This window comes from Scaptodrosophila lebanonensis, unplaced genomic scaffold (genome assembly GCF_003285725.1).
Source record: "Scaptodrosophila lebanonensis strain 11010-0011.00,11010-0021.00 unplaced genomic scaffold, SlebRS2 tig00000089-arrow-pilon, whole genome shotgun sequence".
NCBI lineage: Eukaryota > Metazoa > Arthropoda > Insecta > Diptera > Drosophilidae > Scaptodrosophila > Scaptodrosophila lebanonensis.
Window position 1 is genome coordinate 842,399 of NW_022060565.1, and position 19,072 is coordinate 861,470.

Here is a 19,072-nt window from a genome sequence, read left to right on the forward strand (position 1 = left end):
ATATCCAAACTTGGCATCCAGATTCTGCTAAGTCATAGAAACAAAATATATTTACGTTTTTTTCTAATTCACCCCCCTCTCCCCGCTATTAATGATTTGTTTTCCTGAGTTTCAGGGAATTTTTTACTCATATCTGGCAGCTACATAGATACAATAAACAGCTGGTACGCCATAACAGCTAGGGATACCAGGGAGATGTAGACTTGATTAGTTAATACGCATCGCAAATTTATTGAAAGACATACTATACTTCAGAGGTATCTGTACATATATAGCTGTCATACAAACGATGTGTAAATTTTATTGCCAAAGACTTTTTATATACTACTGTTGTACTATTTTATATTGCTGCCATGGAAATAATTGATTATTAAAATCTATTTCAGTTGAAAGACTGTAGCTGATCAAATGCCGGTTACAGGGTATGAAAGAGTCGAGTAGACGCGACTCTAACGTTCTACTCATTTTTAGTTGATCCTGCAAACACACATGTGTATGTATATATAGGACATTTATTTATTGTAAAATCCACACAATTTTTGTATTTAATTTTTTTTACAATGTATTTATTGACCTACCATGGACATAAATATAAATTTCAATGATATTTTTATACATATATATGAAAATTGGAATTGTTTTTGCCAACCCTTTTGTTTATTTTATAGAATTTATGTTATTCAGGTACCACATATAGTACTTTTCAAAAATACGTTAAGGATCAAATCTTTTTCTCTCATTAATATTAATTTTAATCAATTTTTAATGTACATACGTAGTCGAACATAATGGTTTTAAAATCATTTTTAGAAAACTTTAGAAATATTTTATAAAATATATTTTTTTTAGCTACCATGTTGTCTATGCATTTATATGCATACAAGTAGTTTCATAATTCAATTCTTTACGTCTCTCAGCTTTACTTAACACAAAACAAAAACAAGCAGGATGGAAATGCCGGAATAAAAATTAAGAATACATAGTTTGTAAGCAAATAAATAAGCTTAAAAATGGCACGCATACTAAAATGCTGCTACACTTTTTTCCTTACATTGTTTTAGTCGATGCTGCAACCCGTCGCTCATTAGCCAATGCAGCAACCCGTGTCCAAACTCTTTCGAGCGATCTCAAACTCAAAAAGGGTAAATGAATTGGCTAACATTTGAAATATTTACGGTTCAGAGTTACAGACATTTCTCGATTCAAAGAGATTTAAAAGTATGAGCAGATGCCTTTGTAATTAGTTTTGAAATGGAGTAATAAATAAAATCATACCTCAATACAATTAAATGAAATGAAACTAAAATTCAAGAAACGTCAATATGGACGCCAGACAGCATACTACACTAATACTAAGCACGATTACAATTTTGAACTTTTGATTGGAGGCATCGATTGAGATTGATCGATCAATAGAATTGGTATTCGTTTAAAACACAAGCAGAATTTGGGTTCAGATTTTAAGAAAGCTGACCATAACGGGGCTTATTCCGCTTTGCAAGACTTTTTGTGAATTGATTTTGTAATACTGGCAAGGATATTTCAGGACCTTTAATATGTACGTCAAAGTCAAACGATCTGTTAAAAGATTATAAGCAATTGTGTGGTTCTTATGTTGTAATTCTTAACAAAAGTTTTGTGAATTTTTGTGCTCATTCGATTTCGATTCAAACCTTGCGTATGGATGTACATCAAAAGTACATTTAAAATAATGCAATTTTTGTTCAGCAAGCTAAGACCATAGTCGAGCAATCAGCCGACCACATACGAATGATATACATAGGTATACTATATATCTTAATGAGAAATTATCTTTTTAATATTTTTAAAAACTGTTTGCTGATGGCTTTTACGCCTTATTTTATTATAATACATTTGATAGAACGCAGTGACCATAATACCCATTGCCATCAATCAAATCAAAGAACCATATCCGTTATTCGTTAGTTTATAAGAATATTAATTTTTGTGAGTTGCAGTCTTAGTTTAGTCCCAATGTTTCTTAGCTCGTTTCGACGTTAATTATATTATAGATGGGTTTGGATAAGATTGAGTTTAGGTATAAGTTAGTTTTTTTCATCCGAAACAATAATTTATGTTTATGACTGGGTGAAAAAAACCTATAAACAATATTGTCCCATTTAAAATCTTCAGTTAAATATACCAGTACATAGTTGTTTTTGGTAAATTTTTAATATTTCAGTGGTAGATATTCATTCATGAACATCCACACATTCCCAGTGCGCTTAAACATTATTAAATGCACTTGAAAGTTAAAACATAGATTGGGCTATTTTTATTAAATCCCTACAAAGGTCCTGCCTGCTTCTCAGCAATCTACTCTTTCAGTTTAATAGATTAATAAACGAATTCTCATCAAATGGGACCGCTTTTTCCTATATCTGCCGATTAAGCAACAATTTCTTTCTTTCAAAGACATCCCAATAAGATATATACATATTTATATATGTATGTATATTTTTTTTGCTAAGTGCTAAGTGATAGCAGAAGAATCCCTTATTGATTCGTATTTCGTCTGAAATAATGTGCTCAGAAATGAGTGTCATTTAAAGAAATAAAGGAGCGAAGCACTGCGATGCGCCAGTTGTGAACATGTGTTTCGCAGGCTAAGGCCTTGCATGCCGCATGCCACATGCCTTCAGAGCCGCGGCTGGCTGGCAGGAAAGGCTTGGTTTACTGCAACAGCTGGGAGCGGAAAGAGCGCACAACACCACCAGTAACAGCAACAACACAAACTGGTCGTCCATTCGTTTAATCAGCTACGCAGATCAACGAACAGTCCGCACACAGATACAGCGACACATGTGCGCGTATCTGTGAAACACTTTCAGCAAAGGTGGACGCGTGTGTGCGTGTCGCTGCGTACCTCTCTGATTTGATAGCGCTCTCTCTTCATCTTTTGCACAGTGGGTTTCAAGAGCCACATTAATGATTACTAATTTATTATTTTTAACATAAACAATTCAAAAGCAATTGCTTCTAATTTCAGTATTGTTTTAATAATAAAGATATGTTATGATTACAAATTTATAATATTTTACATCTGCAGCTCATAAGCAATTGCTTCCAATTTCAGTTTGGTTTTAATAATACAGACATATATAAGTATTGTTTAAAATATATTTAATTCAAGTTATGAATTTATTGACAGACGTGCCAATTCTTTGATTTCAATGGAATTGATCATGAATTCTGAAGTCCAGTGTTTTAAAAGAAATTAAAACAAGCAGTCTAAGAATCTAAGCCATCTGTACTAGTTAGTGCCGTAAATCATTTTCTAAGGGAAAACAACGCTACTTCGTCCAATGAAACGCTTTATGAGTTCGATCCGTTTTAAGACTAGTGGAGGTTCCATTACTTCTTGTTTTGTTTCTAAAAGTGACCTGAAAACGTCCTCACTCTTAAAATATTTATACTAAATCCACTGAATAAAGTATACAATATAATAAACTCTTCAATGCCATAAAGTCTGGTAGTGGATTCAGGCTATGTCTAGAAGCTATTTAGAAGCCTAATTCTTTCAAATATAAAACAAAACAAAATTGTAAAAAGCCGTGATGGGCGGCAGAATCAAATGCCATCAAGGAAGAAAGGAGAGAAACGGGAATTATATGGCATCGCACATTTGACCAGTTCGTTGGCCACCCCCAGCCCACTGTGCAAGCGGCAAACAGTCAGTCTGGCGGTCGGCTGGCCGATTGGTCGCTCTCTCTGGCTCATGCGCAACAAGCTTGTTGGCAGGCAAGGCGCTGGCGCTGGGCACAATGCGGTGCTCGACTCTTCGATCGCTCATCAGTTCTTCAACGGAATTCAGCGTTTTTTGACGTTTGTTCTTTCTTTTGCTCACACACATCAACACCACGCCGGGCACAGGCCCAAATCCGTGGGCTCGTGCAGACATCGCGTGCGTTCGGCGAACAAAGCGATCTGGTAATGAAACAGAAAACCTAATAAACATAATAATAATACCAAAAATTGTCAATTTAATAAAAACTTCAAGAAAAAATAAAACCAGTGAGTGACTCGAAGTGAAAATGTTGAAGTATTTTAGTTAAAAGTACACGCAATACGCTTTTTTCCGTTTTTTTTTTTTGTTACATTTTTTTTGCGGGGCGACCTTTGTGAACTTATCGCGAGCTTGCCTGTGTTTATGTGCGCGTGTGTGTGAGTGTTACAGCTGCGAAAAAAAAGAAAGAAATAGGTAATTAAACGACAACAAATGCGCGCACGTGTGTGTGTGTGCTTTGAATTGTATCTGCATCTGTGTTGGCTTGAGCCCCAGCATTTTAATTGCCACTCGTCTGTCTCGTTTGCCTAATTGTCAACATTTGTCCGTCAACGCCAGGCTCTCGTTGTTGCTGTTGCTGTTGCCCTTGTTGTTTCTTCTGTTGTTGCTATTGTTGTTGTTGTTGTTGTTGTTGTTGTTGTTGCAAATTATTCTATTAAACTGTTTGAGTGCAAAACATTTTCGGTGTCTCGCTTTGCGCATCACATTTCCTCCGGATTGGAACTAAACCCAACTACAACAACATGTAGTACAACAACAAAGAATTTAACGACGACGGAACGCGACACGACTTTAAGTCCGCCCAACTGTCCGCTGGTCCGACTACGCTGTAGTCCATCGTATTTAGTTTACAATTGCTTGGCGTTGTCGTTTCAGCTTTCATGCGACTTTGCAAAAAAAAACCAACAACAACAACAACCAACAAAAAAACTTAAACTGCCTTAAACCTCCCCCCCAGCGACGATCGACGCACATTGTGCACGATCTGCTGTCTGTGCATTAAGCGGAGACACAACACACACACACACACACACACACAACCAGACACACACGCACACACACACACACCCACATGCACACGAACTACCTGCGTGTGCCGGCAGCAACAGGTGGGCTTGTCTTCTCTAAATACTTTTGGCGGCTGCTGCTGCTGCCTACTGCTGCTGTTGTTGCTGTTGTTGTTGTTGTAAAGAAAGCAAGTGTGCGCGTGAATGGAAAACAAATACAAGTACAACACACCTAATTCTGTTTTTACACGGTAGATTGGTTCCTAAAAAGTCGTGCCGTTCGTTCGTGAATCGTGCCAAATAGAATAAATATATATAATATTTAATTTTCAAACCGTGTTAAATCAAAACCGTGTAAATACAGAATTAAGTGCAATTATCTGCCCAAATATTCGAACGATTTCTAAAAGACTGTAAGATAAATAATAGATTTGTGCATCTTTCCTATACGCATAGACGACTAAAACCTTCTGGCTTACAGACAGAGAGAGAGAGAGAGAGATCAATCCACCTCCCTGTTTTTTTCACTGTACCTCAAATATACATGGATGCTAAACTATAGCCCGGACTTAAGCTTCAACAAGCCGTATTCCAGAGCATATAAAGTTCTTAAAGCCAACAACAAACTTAACCAATTAATTTTCCCACCTAAATACTTACATACATATATACGACAGCTTGTCTGTTAAACTATATCCTATATTTCACTCCCAGACATGGAAACTTTTCACGTGTAATCACTACACTATTTAACAGTGCCTTATACTTGTATACTTGTAGCTTCAAAAACAGTTCCATTCAAAATTAAAGTAGCGCTATTTCAAATATTGAGAACGATCAAAACAATTTATAAATTGGTCCATTCAAATAATTTATCTTACTACTTTTATTTATTTTATTATATTACAAATTGGTGTGTCTAGATCTTGAGATCTAGTGATGTGGTAAAGGTCGTTGATGGATATTTACTCTGGTAGAGACTTTACTTCGTAATAAAACATCAAAATTAGTAGCATTTCTTCAAAGCATAATCTTTTCAACGCAATCTTATGTGCACATATTGATGCCGATCCATGTTAGATCATAATCCTCCTATGTCGACAGCCATATGTTTGTTGACATAAATAAATAAATACAAAAATAAATAAGTAAATAAATAAATATATAATGCGAGCCTCTTCTATTGCATGTCTGCGTTGTCAATAAGTTTTTAATGGCCGCATGACATACAAAGAAAACCCAATTCTATCAATAAGCACGATTTTCGACCCGACCACAAAATGTCTCTCTATATTTCTGTACTGGTCAACCAATGTGATCTAGGCATTTGGCTAGAATATCTTCACAATATTTTATTTAAATGGTGTTAAAACCTCACTTCCGAATCGAAAGACCAATTTTTCAATAACCCACCTAGATGTAAGCACAAAATCTTTTAAAATATCATTTAATTATAAATTCTATGTATTTCTTAAATCCACATCCATTGGTATACTAGAATTGGACAACACGACTCCTTTTGCTACTCCATAGTTTAAGTAATTGCAAATGTTAATGTTTTCTCATTTTCATTTTACAGAACAGGCTTTCAATATGGTATTGTGTTGAATTTTTTTTTTTATTTACTAGTGTGTGCGGTGCGTTTTTTTATTATTTATTTAAATAATAGAATGATATTTTATTATTTTCATAATAGTTTGTTGCATTTTGTAATATAGTATGTATAGATATACATTTATAGGGTTGCCTTTTTTTGAAAATGCTCTGTGAAGGATTGTAAATTACTCATCTATACTATATCTGGATGATTAGTTGCCTATATATATCTTGCTTATAATTTACCTTCGATTTGATGGATACGCCTTCTGCTTTGAAAGGGAAATCAATTTCCAACAGAATGCTGATTCCAAGCACACATGTATGGCAATTAGTTGATCTTCAGAGCTTTTCGGTTGATGGAACGCCCTGCTTCGAGTTCAGGCCAAATGAAAATCTCTTAACTTGCAAAATATAAGTTCTCGCCAAACTTTATTCCTATATTTTCTAAAAAATGTATATACGCTTATTAAACCAGTATTCTGCTACCAATATGGCAGCTTAAGCTAGTTGAAAATTAATGGGGAATTCAAGATTTGTCCATAGTACACATCTATAAGACACACTTAAATCTATGTAAATATACAATGCAATATTTACAATATTTCAGCCTTCATTTCTAGTCTTTATTTGTTCCTTTATCGACCAGTTTCTTAGTTGGTTGGCAACTTAATGCTAACAGTTTTCCCATACAAAATAAATCATTGGTTTTAAATTCGGACAAATGGGCTGCGAAGTAATTAAAAGGCTTTATCAAATTTATAAAAATACAATACATAATACAAAAATAGTATCACAAATCAGAAGGTAAGCCAAAAGCTCGGCAAGCATCTAATCTTATAACTACAACCGAAACACACATAAGAGCTACATAAGTATATACATACATACATACATACATACATATGTATGTAGATAGTTTTATGTATGTGTGAATGGGTGTACGTTCAACAAGTGCCAATGCTTCATTATAAATCCACAGTTCATAAACAAAATGGGAACTGAATCATTATCGGATATAAACAGGCAGCCAGCAGCAGCAGCAGCAGTGGCAGTTGCATAATGAATATATTAAACAAATCGTTGACCGCTGAGGTCGCCTACACGCACACATAAACACTCCACACACACAGACACGCATAGAAAAACGTTAACACCTGTCCGAGTATGTGGCACACAGGTGAATCAGCCTTTAAGATAGGCAGAGGGAGACGCAGAGAGCAAGATAGATTTGCAGACAGCGAAATAGATAGGAAGAGGGAGAGAGAGAGAGAGAGAGAGAAAGAGAGAGAGAGAGAAAGAGAGAGAGAGAGAAAGAGAGAGAGCGGGAAAGGGGGGAGAGAGAGGGAGAGTGAGAGCACATGCAGTAAGCAATCTTTGAAATCATGCCACCATTTCCGATGGCTGACGAAACTCATCGCTGCTCCAGTTAGGCACCTGTCGCAAGGTCGGTCGGACGGTTGAGGGCGGAGGAGCGGACAGTGGCTGATGTGTCGGTGGGATGGCCTTTGATTTCAACATCAAATAGTAGTTTTCTGAACTGTTTGTTTATTTAATTAGCATTCATGTGCGGTGCCTGTGCCGGTGCCGATGATTCGTTCTCTGTTTGTTTGAAAAGCATTTTCTCATTTTTTTCTGTTCTTCTTTTTATCCACCTTGCTCTTGTCTCTGAGGTATTGCCGATATAATCATATGTATACATATACATATATATAGTAATAGTAGGTATATATGTATGTACATATAGTTTTGTCAGTTACCGCTCGCCCATTTCAATTTACGGCTGCACTAAGTGAGTTTCCTAAACTTAGCCGAGCGCCTTCGTCGCCTTCCCATTGTAGTTTATTTTCAATCACAGCTAAGCTGGGCATCAATTGCTGCAGCTTGAGTGTCGTAAGTACAGACAAGCATCGCTACAATGTAAAGGGGAAAAATCTCTAATACCAGCTGTAGGAAATTATCTTGAAAGATAGAAGCCCCAATTATTTTCAAATACAAGCCATCAACTTGCCCTGATTTTACTATAATAAGTAAGCTATAATAAAAAACAAGAGAGAACGCTACAGTCGAGCAAGCCCGACAGTGTAATGCCCTGTACCCAGGTAAACTTCCGTCACTGAGTTATATGCGCCCAAAGCAGCAGCAAAAAGAGGAAGAAGAAGAGCGAACTTGTTGCTGCAGTTTGTGGGGGTTGTACTGGCGAGAATTTGTTTCGCTAATAACTTTTCTTAGAATTGACAAAATGTTAAACAACAGTAGATAATTATATATAAATTATGTGTGCAAAGTTTGGTTCAGGTAGCATTTGAAATGTCGACGCTGTTGACGAAATTCTGTAGCGATGGAAGGGGGGAAAATTAAAAAAAATAAAATAAACTCGTCCTTTCTCGGACCTAGGAGAATCTGAATGCCAACTTTAGTTATTCTAGCTTTTATAGTTTCTGAGATCCAGACGGACAGACAGACGGACGGACGGACATGTCTAGAATGATTTCTCTCTTCATGCTGATTCAGAATATATATACTTTATGGGGTCGGAGATGCTTCCTTCTGCATGTTACATACTTTGCACAAACCTAATATACCCTTTTTACCCTACGGGTACAGGGTATAAAAAGTACTAATAATAAGTAAGAAACTTGCAATAATCTTATGGATTTATAAGTATAAGTAGTATATTATTTTATAAAGCGATCCGTCTACGCTGATTTTGAAGCATTTCTGAAAACGTTGCACCAATCAGTAATGCCTTTAGTATACACCTAATTCTGTTTTTACACGGTATTTTTTTACCCGATTTTGATATAACACGGTTTGAAAATTAATAATTTCATATACATTTATTTAGAGATAAGGAACAAATCACATATTTTTGCATATGATCAATGTCTTTTTTTAAACGGTTGTTTCTGGAACCAATCTGCCGTGTAAAAACAGAATTAAGTGTATTGTTATCTGTTCCATTCTAATGGAATTCTATTTGCTGCCTCACGAAACCTGAAGTCTGTATCTTTATTGGATCTTGACAGCACTCGTCTGATCGTCTATTGCCTTGAAGGTGCCAGTGTTTTAAGGACTAACAGATCTCCGGCTGATTTGTTACATTCTTTTGTCTCTTTTTAGGTCTCTCTAGCTAGCAAATAGAGTTCCCTTTCGCTCTTGCCAGCTCCCTATAATTCTGGTAGCTAAGCATTACATCCATTTGTTACCCTCTACTATTATGAGAGCTAAATTTGATTAATGGTTACTCGACTTAATTCCATTTAGCACGATTCAAAATAGCACAAAATAAATAAATAGAAACACACACAGCTGAGAAACAGCTAGAAACCATTCTTATATGGGTCGTTATGCACATTATATATGTGATTAAATAAAATAAACAAAAATCCTTATTTTTTCACTGACTTTAATAGGTTTTAGAGATAAGGAACCAATCACCTACAAGTATTTTTGCACTTGATCAATGTCTGTTTTACACGTTTTTTTTACACTCTTTTTTCTGGAACCAATCTGACGTGTTAAAACAGAATTAGATGATCCCCTTGAAGATATTTTTGTAAAGCAACTATCCGAATGGTATGAAGAGCAGTCCAATGAAGCCATTACTGACTGTTTTCGTATAGTCATTTATGTGGGTTTGCTGCTTTCTTGGGCGTATGCGCATCTAATGTGCAACTCAAGTGCGCGCCAAGCTGTTTCTAAAGTGTGTACTCACACACACACACACACACTTACAAGCACACACACACAGATACATTAATGGAATTCTAAGTGCCCAACGTGCGATGGTTTTCACATTCTTGTGTGTTTATAAATATGTACATATACATATGTATGTATGTACGAGTATATTCGGGTAAATAGAGTAAACTATGAAAACACAGTTCCAAGAAGAAACCATACGGACCATACGGATAATAAACTTAACAAACATGGAAACCAAACATCTGATGCGAACATAAAATTAGCAACGCCAAACTGAAATTTGTGCGAAAACAAACCTATGTATATACACACATACTATACAAAACAATATGTGAGCTGGCAGAGCAATGGTTTGCAGAATAGAGTAGGGGAGATCTACAAGTAATTCACCAAATAGGTGAACCACGCGTCAGTAATTTGTTAGAGCTTTGAATGAGTAGCATGTACGAGTACATACTTGTACTATATACAATAAGTAGTTGTAGGGGCAGCCACGTGCCATCTAACAAATTGCAATCAAATTAATCCCATATTTGTCTCTCGCCCCCCATTTCTCCTGCAGCAGCCATCCATGACTTTCAGTGGAAAGCATCAAAAATGATCCAACACACGATGACGAAGCGCAAGACATTGATAATGGCCTTCTTTGGCATTGCACTTGGCCTCTGCATCGGCACAGTCCTTAAGAACTATCGCACATTGGAAATTGTGAAACGGTGTAGCCTGAGGCCCACAAACCTAAAGACGCCCCATGAGATCATTGGCCTGGACGACGAGGACACAATACAGAACTCTCAGCATAATTTGGTGTTTGTGGGTGTGATGACAGCCAAGAATTTCATTGAGGGACGTGCTCGTGCCGTATACGATACCTGGGGGAAAGAGGTTCCCGGGCGTATTGCGTTCTTCAGCTCTGAGGGCAGCTTCTCGGACGAGTTGCCAGTGGTGGGTCTAAAGAATGTGGACGATCGATATCCGCCACAAAAGAAATCATTTATGATGCTCTACTATATGTACGAGCACTTTATCGATCGCTTCGAATGGTTCATACGCGCCGACGACGATGTATATATAGAGCCTGACAAATTGGAGCGTTTTTTGCGCTCGATAGATAGTTCGAAGCCACAGTTTATAGGACAGGCGGGCAAGGGAAATACCGAGGAATTCGGACTGTTGTCATTGGAGTTTGACGAGAACTTTTGCATGGGTGGACCGGGCGTTATTTTAAGTAGCGAGACACTGCGTCGTGGTAAGTGTTTGGAATTTAAAAATAAATTAAAAGTCTATTGTTCATTTTGATATTTCTGCAGTGGCGCCTCATATTCCGACCTGTTTGAAAAATCTCTATAGCACACACGAGGATGTCGAGGTGGGGCGTTGTGTGCAAAAATTTGCTGGCATACCGTGCACATGGAACTATGAGGTGGGGGAGAAACTCTTTCTCTCTTTCCTTTCCTTTCCTTTCACCACTTTCTTTAAAAACTGTATTCTTCATCTCTGTCATCGTTTCAAGTCTCATTATTGCTCACTCCTGCTGTGGTTCCACAGTCTTCTCCTTTCATTTGAAACTAGTTTATTGCAGACTCCTTTAATCATTATTTTTTGGCTCTGCTTTCTGTTCAGATGCAATACATTCTTCGCCACAACTCAAGTGGTCGAAACGCCTATACGGGGAAGCTAAAGCGCAAGGAGATCCATAATGCCATCACCCTGCATCCTATCAAGCAGGCACCGCTCATGTATCGCCTTCATTCCTACATACAGGTGAGTAATCTGGAGTAATCTGCTTAAAGTACAGTCCGAGCAACATATATAAAAATATTTATTTTAGGGTCTCAAGGCGGAGGAGCTACGTCAAGAGTCGTTGCAGCTACACCGTGATATCAAACGCATGGCTAAGTACTTGGAAGTTCCCGACGAGAGCACCTTCATGCTACCCAGCATGAGGCCAGCCAGTGCCACCGCACAGAGCGACAATCGCAAGCGCCACTTTGAGGACCACAATATATTGGGTAAGTCATATGGGATATTTCCCAGTTGCCCGTATATTGAAAGAGTGTGGAAAATATTGTGTGTGTCAATAATATCACAATATAGTGGGTGATTTATATTTCATAGTATGAAAAAAGGCGTACTTTATCAAGACATTTTCCTTGAATACTATATCTCAATAATATCCCAATATATTGGGTAAGTCATATGAGATATTTCCCAGTTGCCCGTATATGGAAAGAGTGTGGAAAATAATGTGTGCTTTATTAAGACAGTTTCGTTGAAAATAACTCAATGATATCACAATAGATTGGGGGATATATATGTGATATTTCCCAGTATGAAAAAAGGCGTGCTTTATCAAGACAACTTCGTTGAATACTATAACTCAATAATATCCCAATATATTGGGTGAGTTATATTGGATATTTCCCAGTTGCCCATATACTTGTATTGAAACAGTGTGGAAAAAAGTGTGCTTTATGATTTGTGATTTATATTGCCCAGTATAAAAAATGCGTGCTTTATCGAGAGAATTTCGTTGAATATTATAACTCAATAATATCACAATATATTGGATGAGTTATATGGGATATTTCCCAGTTGCTCGTATATTGAAGCAGTGTGGAAAAAACAGATGTACTTTATCTAGATAATTTCGTGGAATATAACTCAATATAACTCACAGAATATTGGGTGAATTATATAGTAGTGGAAAGAAAAAGACGTGCTTTATCTAGAAATTCATCGAAAATATTTCAATATCACAACAATTTGGGTGAGTTATATTAGAAATTTCCCAGTTGCTCGTATATTAAAGTATTATGGAAAGAAAAAGACGTACTTGATCAGCTAAATTTCGTTGAAAATAACTCAATGATATCACAATATATTGCGTGATTTATATGTGATATTTCCCAGTAGTTTCAGTTGAATATAACTTAATTGGTGAATTATATTGGAAATTCCCAGTTGCCCGTATATCGAAGCAGTGTGAAAAAAGGCGTACTTTATCAAGATAATTTCGTTGAAATAACACAATATATTGGGTGAGCTATATGGGATATTTCCCAGTTGCTCGTGTATTAAGGTAGTATGACCTTCTTTATCGATACGAATTCGTTGAAAGTAACTCAATATTTTAGATTGCTCATAAACATTAACATCAATTTATTTGGCGCATGTGCCGCAAAATTCAAAAGTTATAAAAAGAAATAAAGCCGATTTAAAGACTAGGCACCTGCGGGCACTAGTTTTGAGGTTTTGTTCGGATTCTCTGCCGTCGCATTCAATGAAAGCTGTTCTCTTCGTTGCTTCTGGCACACAGTAGTTCCATCGCCCAGACATGCCGCATAGCTCATCAAATGGGGCAGCAAATTCTGTTCCATAATGCCGCTGAAGAGATGGGCTTGCGGACCCTGAGCAAATACCGCAACATCCTCGCCAGCATGTACGCCAGTCTTTCCGCGAATGTAGCTCGGCGTAAATGAGGCTGAGATGAATAGAGATTAGCATTCGAAGACTGCAAGGAAATGGAAAGAACAATTGGCTCACTCTCTCGAAGATGTGGTCCTGGATTCTCGCGCTTGCCAGCCTTGTTCAGACTCTGCCACTTGCCAACGGCATAGTTCAAGATACTATATGGCACTCCATTCGTATCGCGATTGCTGTCATCCTGACCCAAAATCGATGTTCCACGCTTAGCGTAGCCGGCCAAGCTCAAAGTGTGCGAGTGGTCGGAGGTGGCCACAATAAGCGTGTCCTGCTCGTCCGTCAAACGCGCAGCTGTCTCGACGGCTGCATCGAACTCCAGCGTCTCATCCAGGGCATAGCCGGCGCGCGTCTCATGATGGCCATGATCGATGCGACCGCCCTCGATGAACACATAATAACCGTTCGGGCTGGCCGCCGACAGATGCTCAATAGCTGCCTTCGTCATATCGCATAGTCTTGGCTGATCCTTAGGAGCTGCCAGATGGTAGGCCATGTGATTATCGTTAAATACACCCAGCACGCTTCCATTTCCGACACGGCACGCCTGCAGCTCGCTGAGCGACCGCACAAAGCAGCCACCCGGATGAGCGTCGTGCCATTGCTGGATAAGATTGCGTCCATCGCTGCGCTCACTGGCAAACTTTCCCAGTCCGCCGCCAAGTATGACGTGAAATTGACGTCCCGGCTCCTGCTCTAGCAATTGCCGTGCTATATCCAACTCCTGGGAGCGTCGAGGCACATGCGCATAGGCGCCAGCGGGACTGGCATGCGTCAGTCTTGTCGTGGTCACAATACCTGTAGCCTTGCCCGCTCGCTGGGCCCACAATGTTATGGGCTCCACATGCTCACCCGAGGCACTCTGTCCGATGGCCCCCATATTGGTCTTCACGCCAGACATATAAGCTGTCGCCGTGCAGGCAGAGTCCGCGGTCTGGCTGTCCGTGCAATAGGTCTGGGTAATATTTGCAATATTAGTTTCATATTTCTAAGAAATCCTCAAATATAGTACACATTTGAACCAGAAATTTAAAATTTACGGAAGGGAGCGATAATCGCATTGGTTATGCACAGATAACAGAAGACAAACATTGCAAGTGAAAGAGTCCAGTGCCCCGAATTACAAAATACTCGGTACCTATGCTTATACAAAATTAAGAAAATTGCGAAAAAAAATTAACTCTTTTAAAAAAAAAAAATTTATAAACATAGTCACTATCGATTCCAATTATTTTTTTTTAATGTATCTCCCTATTATAATTCAAAAATAATAAATACAAAATGCATTTGTTGTTCATAAATAAAGATTAATTGCGAAAATATAGTAGAAATTTGAACAAGAAATGTAAAATGTACGAAAAGGAGCGATAATGCATCATATCGGGTATACACAGACAAGAGAAGACAAAAATAGCAAGTGGAAAGTCCCCGACTTGGAAATACTCTGTACCTATGCTTGTACAAAATGTTACAAAATTTAAAAAACAAAATTGAGAAAAAAATTAACTCTTTTTACAAAAAAAAAAAAAAAACAATTTAAAAAAAATTTAAACATAGTCATAATATCGGTTCCAATTTTATCTCCCTATTATAATTCAACAATAATAAATGTAAAATGTTGTTCATACAACAAGCTTAATTCAAAAATATGGAACAAATTTTAAACAGAAATGTAAAATGCCCCGACTTTGAAACACTCTCTACCTATGTATGCGTACAACAATTTAAAAATTTTAAAAAAATTTGAAAGTTAGAAAGTTAAAGAAATTCTAATAACTGCACATTCTTTTAGAAGAAGAAATAAAAATATGTGCTCTATCGCTTCATATTTGCTATTTTTAAATTCATCTTCCTATTATAATTCAACAATAATAAATATCAAATGTATTTGTTGTTCATAAATAAAGCTTAATTGCAAAAATATAACATGAATAAAATATTCGTATGTATGTCACGATCGAAATACTTTAACATTTACGAAAAAAAAAAAACAAATAAAAAACTTTGGATAACACCAAATGGTATTCCATAACATTTTCAAAATAGTCGCATTAAAAATGTTGGCAGGTTTTGCTTTCTTATAGACGAACACTTCCGATTTTTGTCATGTTCGAAACAATTTCATTGAGCCTTTACTTTGAAACCAGGATTAAGTCTGAAATCAACCTTACCACTAAATACATATACATAGTGCTCCCAGAGAGCTATTAGAGTCCGGTTTGACACTCTGGAAAAGCCCATGTGTACATATAAATGGTTTATTTTGTGGAATTGGGTAAAGGATACTTAGGAGTTGGGGCTAACACTCCTTTCATGTTGGGGGAAGAATTGCGGTCTCATTACTTCTTTTAATCTTAAATTCATTTTGAATCCAAGAGTTTGTTTCTTTATGTGCAACGCACCTTAAAGAGAGGTCTAAGCAAAACCGCCTATTTTTTAGTTAAGCCAATCAATTTTTGGTCAAAATATTTCCATAGAAAGAAGGTTTCTCACTCACTTTACTCAATCCGGCGTAGGTAAAATTCTCGACGGCTAAACGACTTTCTTCACCGCTGTGTCCCATCCGCTGGCCCTTGAGAATGCGTGCTGCCGTCACTGTGGTTATGGAGAGTCCATCGCCGAGCAGGAAGACTATGTTTTTGGCCACACGGTTGTCAGTCAGATGACGCGTACGTGCCAGACGCTCCGCCAGTTGTTGCTGTGCCTGCTTCATCCAATAGCTGGCAGTGCGCTCGTCCGGAGTGTCGAACTCTGCTGCGCTACACAAGAGCCGCAGAAGCCAGAGGTGGATGATTAGTCCCAGTAATATGTAGTTGCGCATTTCTGGGGGACCGGCAAATACTTTCCTGAGGATTCCGGATTTGAAAAGGCAAAAAATGTGCCAAAGCTAAAATCAAAATGAAGTTAAAGTCGTGACTACTGCTTCAGTTATGGGCGAAAACAGCTGGATACGGAGTATCTATCTGTCCAGTCCGACCTCCCGTAGGGTCTAATTCTTTTCGAAGTCGGTCTAGATACATAAGTAAGACAATTTACATACTCATTCATTAACATGGCAATCTTTTGAACATTCTCCAATCAGGCATAAGCCCCGAGCTGAATAAATTTGTGCCCCAAAGCACTTCCGATTTGCTGGATTGGGCCTTTATTGCGCGCAGTATATACTCAGTGGAGGGTGCCAATCCGAAGCAGAAGATCGACTCGGCCATGCGGGAGGGTCTCGAGGACGTGATTACCGAGGTTATGGAGAACATCAACAATTATTCACGTCAGCGCGGACGCATTATTGAGTTCCGGGAACTACTCTATGGGTACCAGCGACTGGACGCATTACATGGCCAGGATCTCATACTCGATCTGTTGCTGATTTATAAAAAATATCGCGGCAAGAAGATGACAGTGCCGGTACGAAGGCATCTTTACGTCCAACGTGCCTTCACAGGCATCTTTATAAAGGAATTCGATGAGGATTTCTACAATGTTACCCAGCAAAGTAAGTTGGACTCGTACATTCAAGAAATATATTTGAACTCCAATTTCTCTCTCTCTCTCTCCCGCTTGCAGGTTTGATTGGCAGCTTACTTCACCGGAGCATGGCACGCTTGAGCAGCCATTTCACCATGCCCAGCTACCTGGCGCCCACCACCACAGATAAGATAGTGCTAGTGCTGCCCATAGCTGGCCGTTTGGCCACCTTCGAACGCTTCCTGCTCACCTACGAGAGCGTCTGCATTGTTGCTGACCAGCACTGCGATCTGCTCGTCGTTATCTTTGGAGCACCCGAAGAGCTGGGTCCACATATCCAGCTGCTATTGCAGTTGCGCATGCGCCACGTATACCAACAGATCAATTGGATACAGAGGAATGCGGAATTTTCCCGGGGCGTAGCTCTAGACATTGCCGCACGCTCCTCCTATATTGAGGAGCAGGACATTATACTGTTCATAGATGTGGACATGATCTTTCAGGTGGAAACGTTACAGCGTGTGAGAATGAACACACAGAAGGGCCGACAGGTCTATTTACCCATCGTATTCAGTCAATACGACCCGAAGCGTCGAGAGGGAACTGGAACTGGAACTGGATCCACCTCCACACAGCCGATTATTGATGACGAGTCCGGCTACTTTCGACAGTTCGGGTTCGGCATTTGCGCAATTTACAAGTCGGACATTCTGGATGAGGACATCAATGGCTTCGACAAGGACATCACCGGCTGGGGTCTGGAGGATGTGAAGTTTTTGGAGAAGATTGTGCGCATGGGCACGCGCCAGCGCAGCTTCCTGGTCAACACGGCAGAGGTCCCGATAGGCTATAATGAAGCTGCCGAACAGATGCGTCGCCTGACCATCTTCCGGGCGCCCGATCCGACGCTGGTGCACATCTATCACGATATTACCTGCGATATCCAGCTCGAGGCCACCCAGTACAACATGTGCTTGGGCACCAAGGCCAATTCGCTGGGCAGTACGCGACTAATGGAGCAGCTGTTCTATCAGAATCGCGACAATATCGAGTTCATAGCCGAGTTCAATAGACAGCGGCAGACGAGGTGATAACGGCAATCAACAATGCCTTGTGTATTCCTAGTTCCGAAAGTATTATGTTAAAGGTTTCCTATGTGTGAGTGAGTTAGCTACTTATTGTGTGTAAGGGAGATGGGCACACAAATCTCTTGAGATAGACAAGGGTGGAATATGTGCTTCCCCGGACCTCTCTACAATTGAATGAAACATGAAATGAGAAAATCTATGCAGATTTGTCCTAGCGCCATGAATTCAAATTTGTAGCACAGCAGGGATCCAACAAGGACTATGCAATTTGATAGTTGTAACATTTTTTCTATATACGGCACTCGTGTAAATGTCCATTATTTTTTTTTTACACTACATACATACTTGTATTAAGAAAAGCAAACCTTGCTTTAAGCTGTTTCTAGCCTAAAGAATTAAACAAGGGATTTCCAAATCTGGCAAATGTTTTCAGCTCGTAACTCCTAAAATATATCGATCCGTTAAGTATTCTTTGTTTTTTAGACTGAAGTTCCCAGTCACAGTTCGCCTTAAGTTATTATAACATTTAATTCATTTTCAATGAAGCGTGAATTGAAGTTTTTGATCATAAGTGAGATAGTCTATATGCGAGCTTTATGCGGTCATACCGCTATATATCCTATTCCACTCGGATACTCCTATGTAATTTAAAAATTTCAAGGAAGTCCCCAAAATGTAAATTTTATCATAAGCGGAGCTGAAAGATATTCAATAATATATACTACTAATATATGTATGTATAGCTCTTGGGTCCCGATCAAGTGATAATTTGCAAATTGTATTAAAATAGTGAATAGTTTATAAAAATACGCCGGCATTGAAAATGTTAGCCCGAGCTATCTCTAGAGCGTGTAAGTTAAGATATGTGCGATAATATATGAAGTGTTTGTTGCGCGCGTGTGCCGAATTATTTGAAG

General features: G+C 38.6%; 2 protein-coding genes across 4 annotated transcripts; one reads left to right on the top strand and one right to left on the bottom strand.

Annotated features, from left to right (window-relative positions):
* Positions 1 to 3,851: 3,851 nt before the first annotated feature.
* LOC115626776 (chondroitin sulfate synthase 1) lies at positions 3,852 to 19,011 on the top strand. Of its 3 annotated transcripts, none has more exons than XM_030522240.1 (7): positions 3,852 to 3,951; positions 10,682 to 11,368; positions 11,430 to 11,542; positions 11,743 to 11,883; positions 11,951 to 12,131; positions 16,685 to 17,095; positions 17,167 to 19,011. In XM_030522240.1, the coding sequence occupies exons 2-7, from the start codon at positions 10,717 to 10,719 to the stop codon at positions 18,156 to 18,158; spliced, it is 2,490 nt and encodes an 829-aa protein (XP_030378100.1). In that variant the 5' UTR covers positions 3,852 to 3,951; positions 10,682 to 10,716; the 3' UTR covers positions 18,159 to 19,011. The 3 variants fall into 3 exon arrangements, with proteins under 3 accessions (XP_030378100.1, XP_030378102.1, XP_030378101.1); XM_030522242.1 differs by having other exon boundaries at positions 3,858 to 3,951; positions 10,685 to 11,368; XM_030522241.1 differs by lacking the exon at positions 3,852 to 3,951 and adding an exon at positions 4,093 to 4,222.
* Positions 13,251 to 16,784, bottom strand: LOC115626777 (alkaline phosphatase, tissue-nonspecific isozyme). Its single transcript, XM_030522243.1, has 3 exons — positions 16,100 to 16,784; positions 13,666 to 14,557; positions 13,251 to 13,603 (listed from the first exon to the last, which is right to left on the bottom strand). The coding sequence occupies exons 1-3, from the start codon at positions 16,421 to 16,423 to the stop codon at positions 13,344 to 13,346; spliced, it is 1,476 nt and encodes a 491-aa protein (XP_030378103.1). The 5' UTR covers positions 16,424 to 16,784; the 3' UTR covers positions 13,251 to 13,343.
* Positions 19,012 to 19,072: the final 61 nt, after the last annotated feature.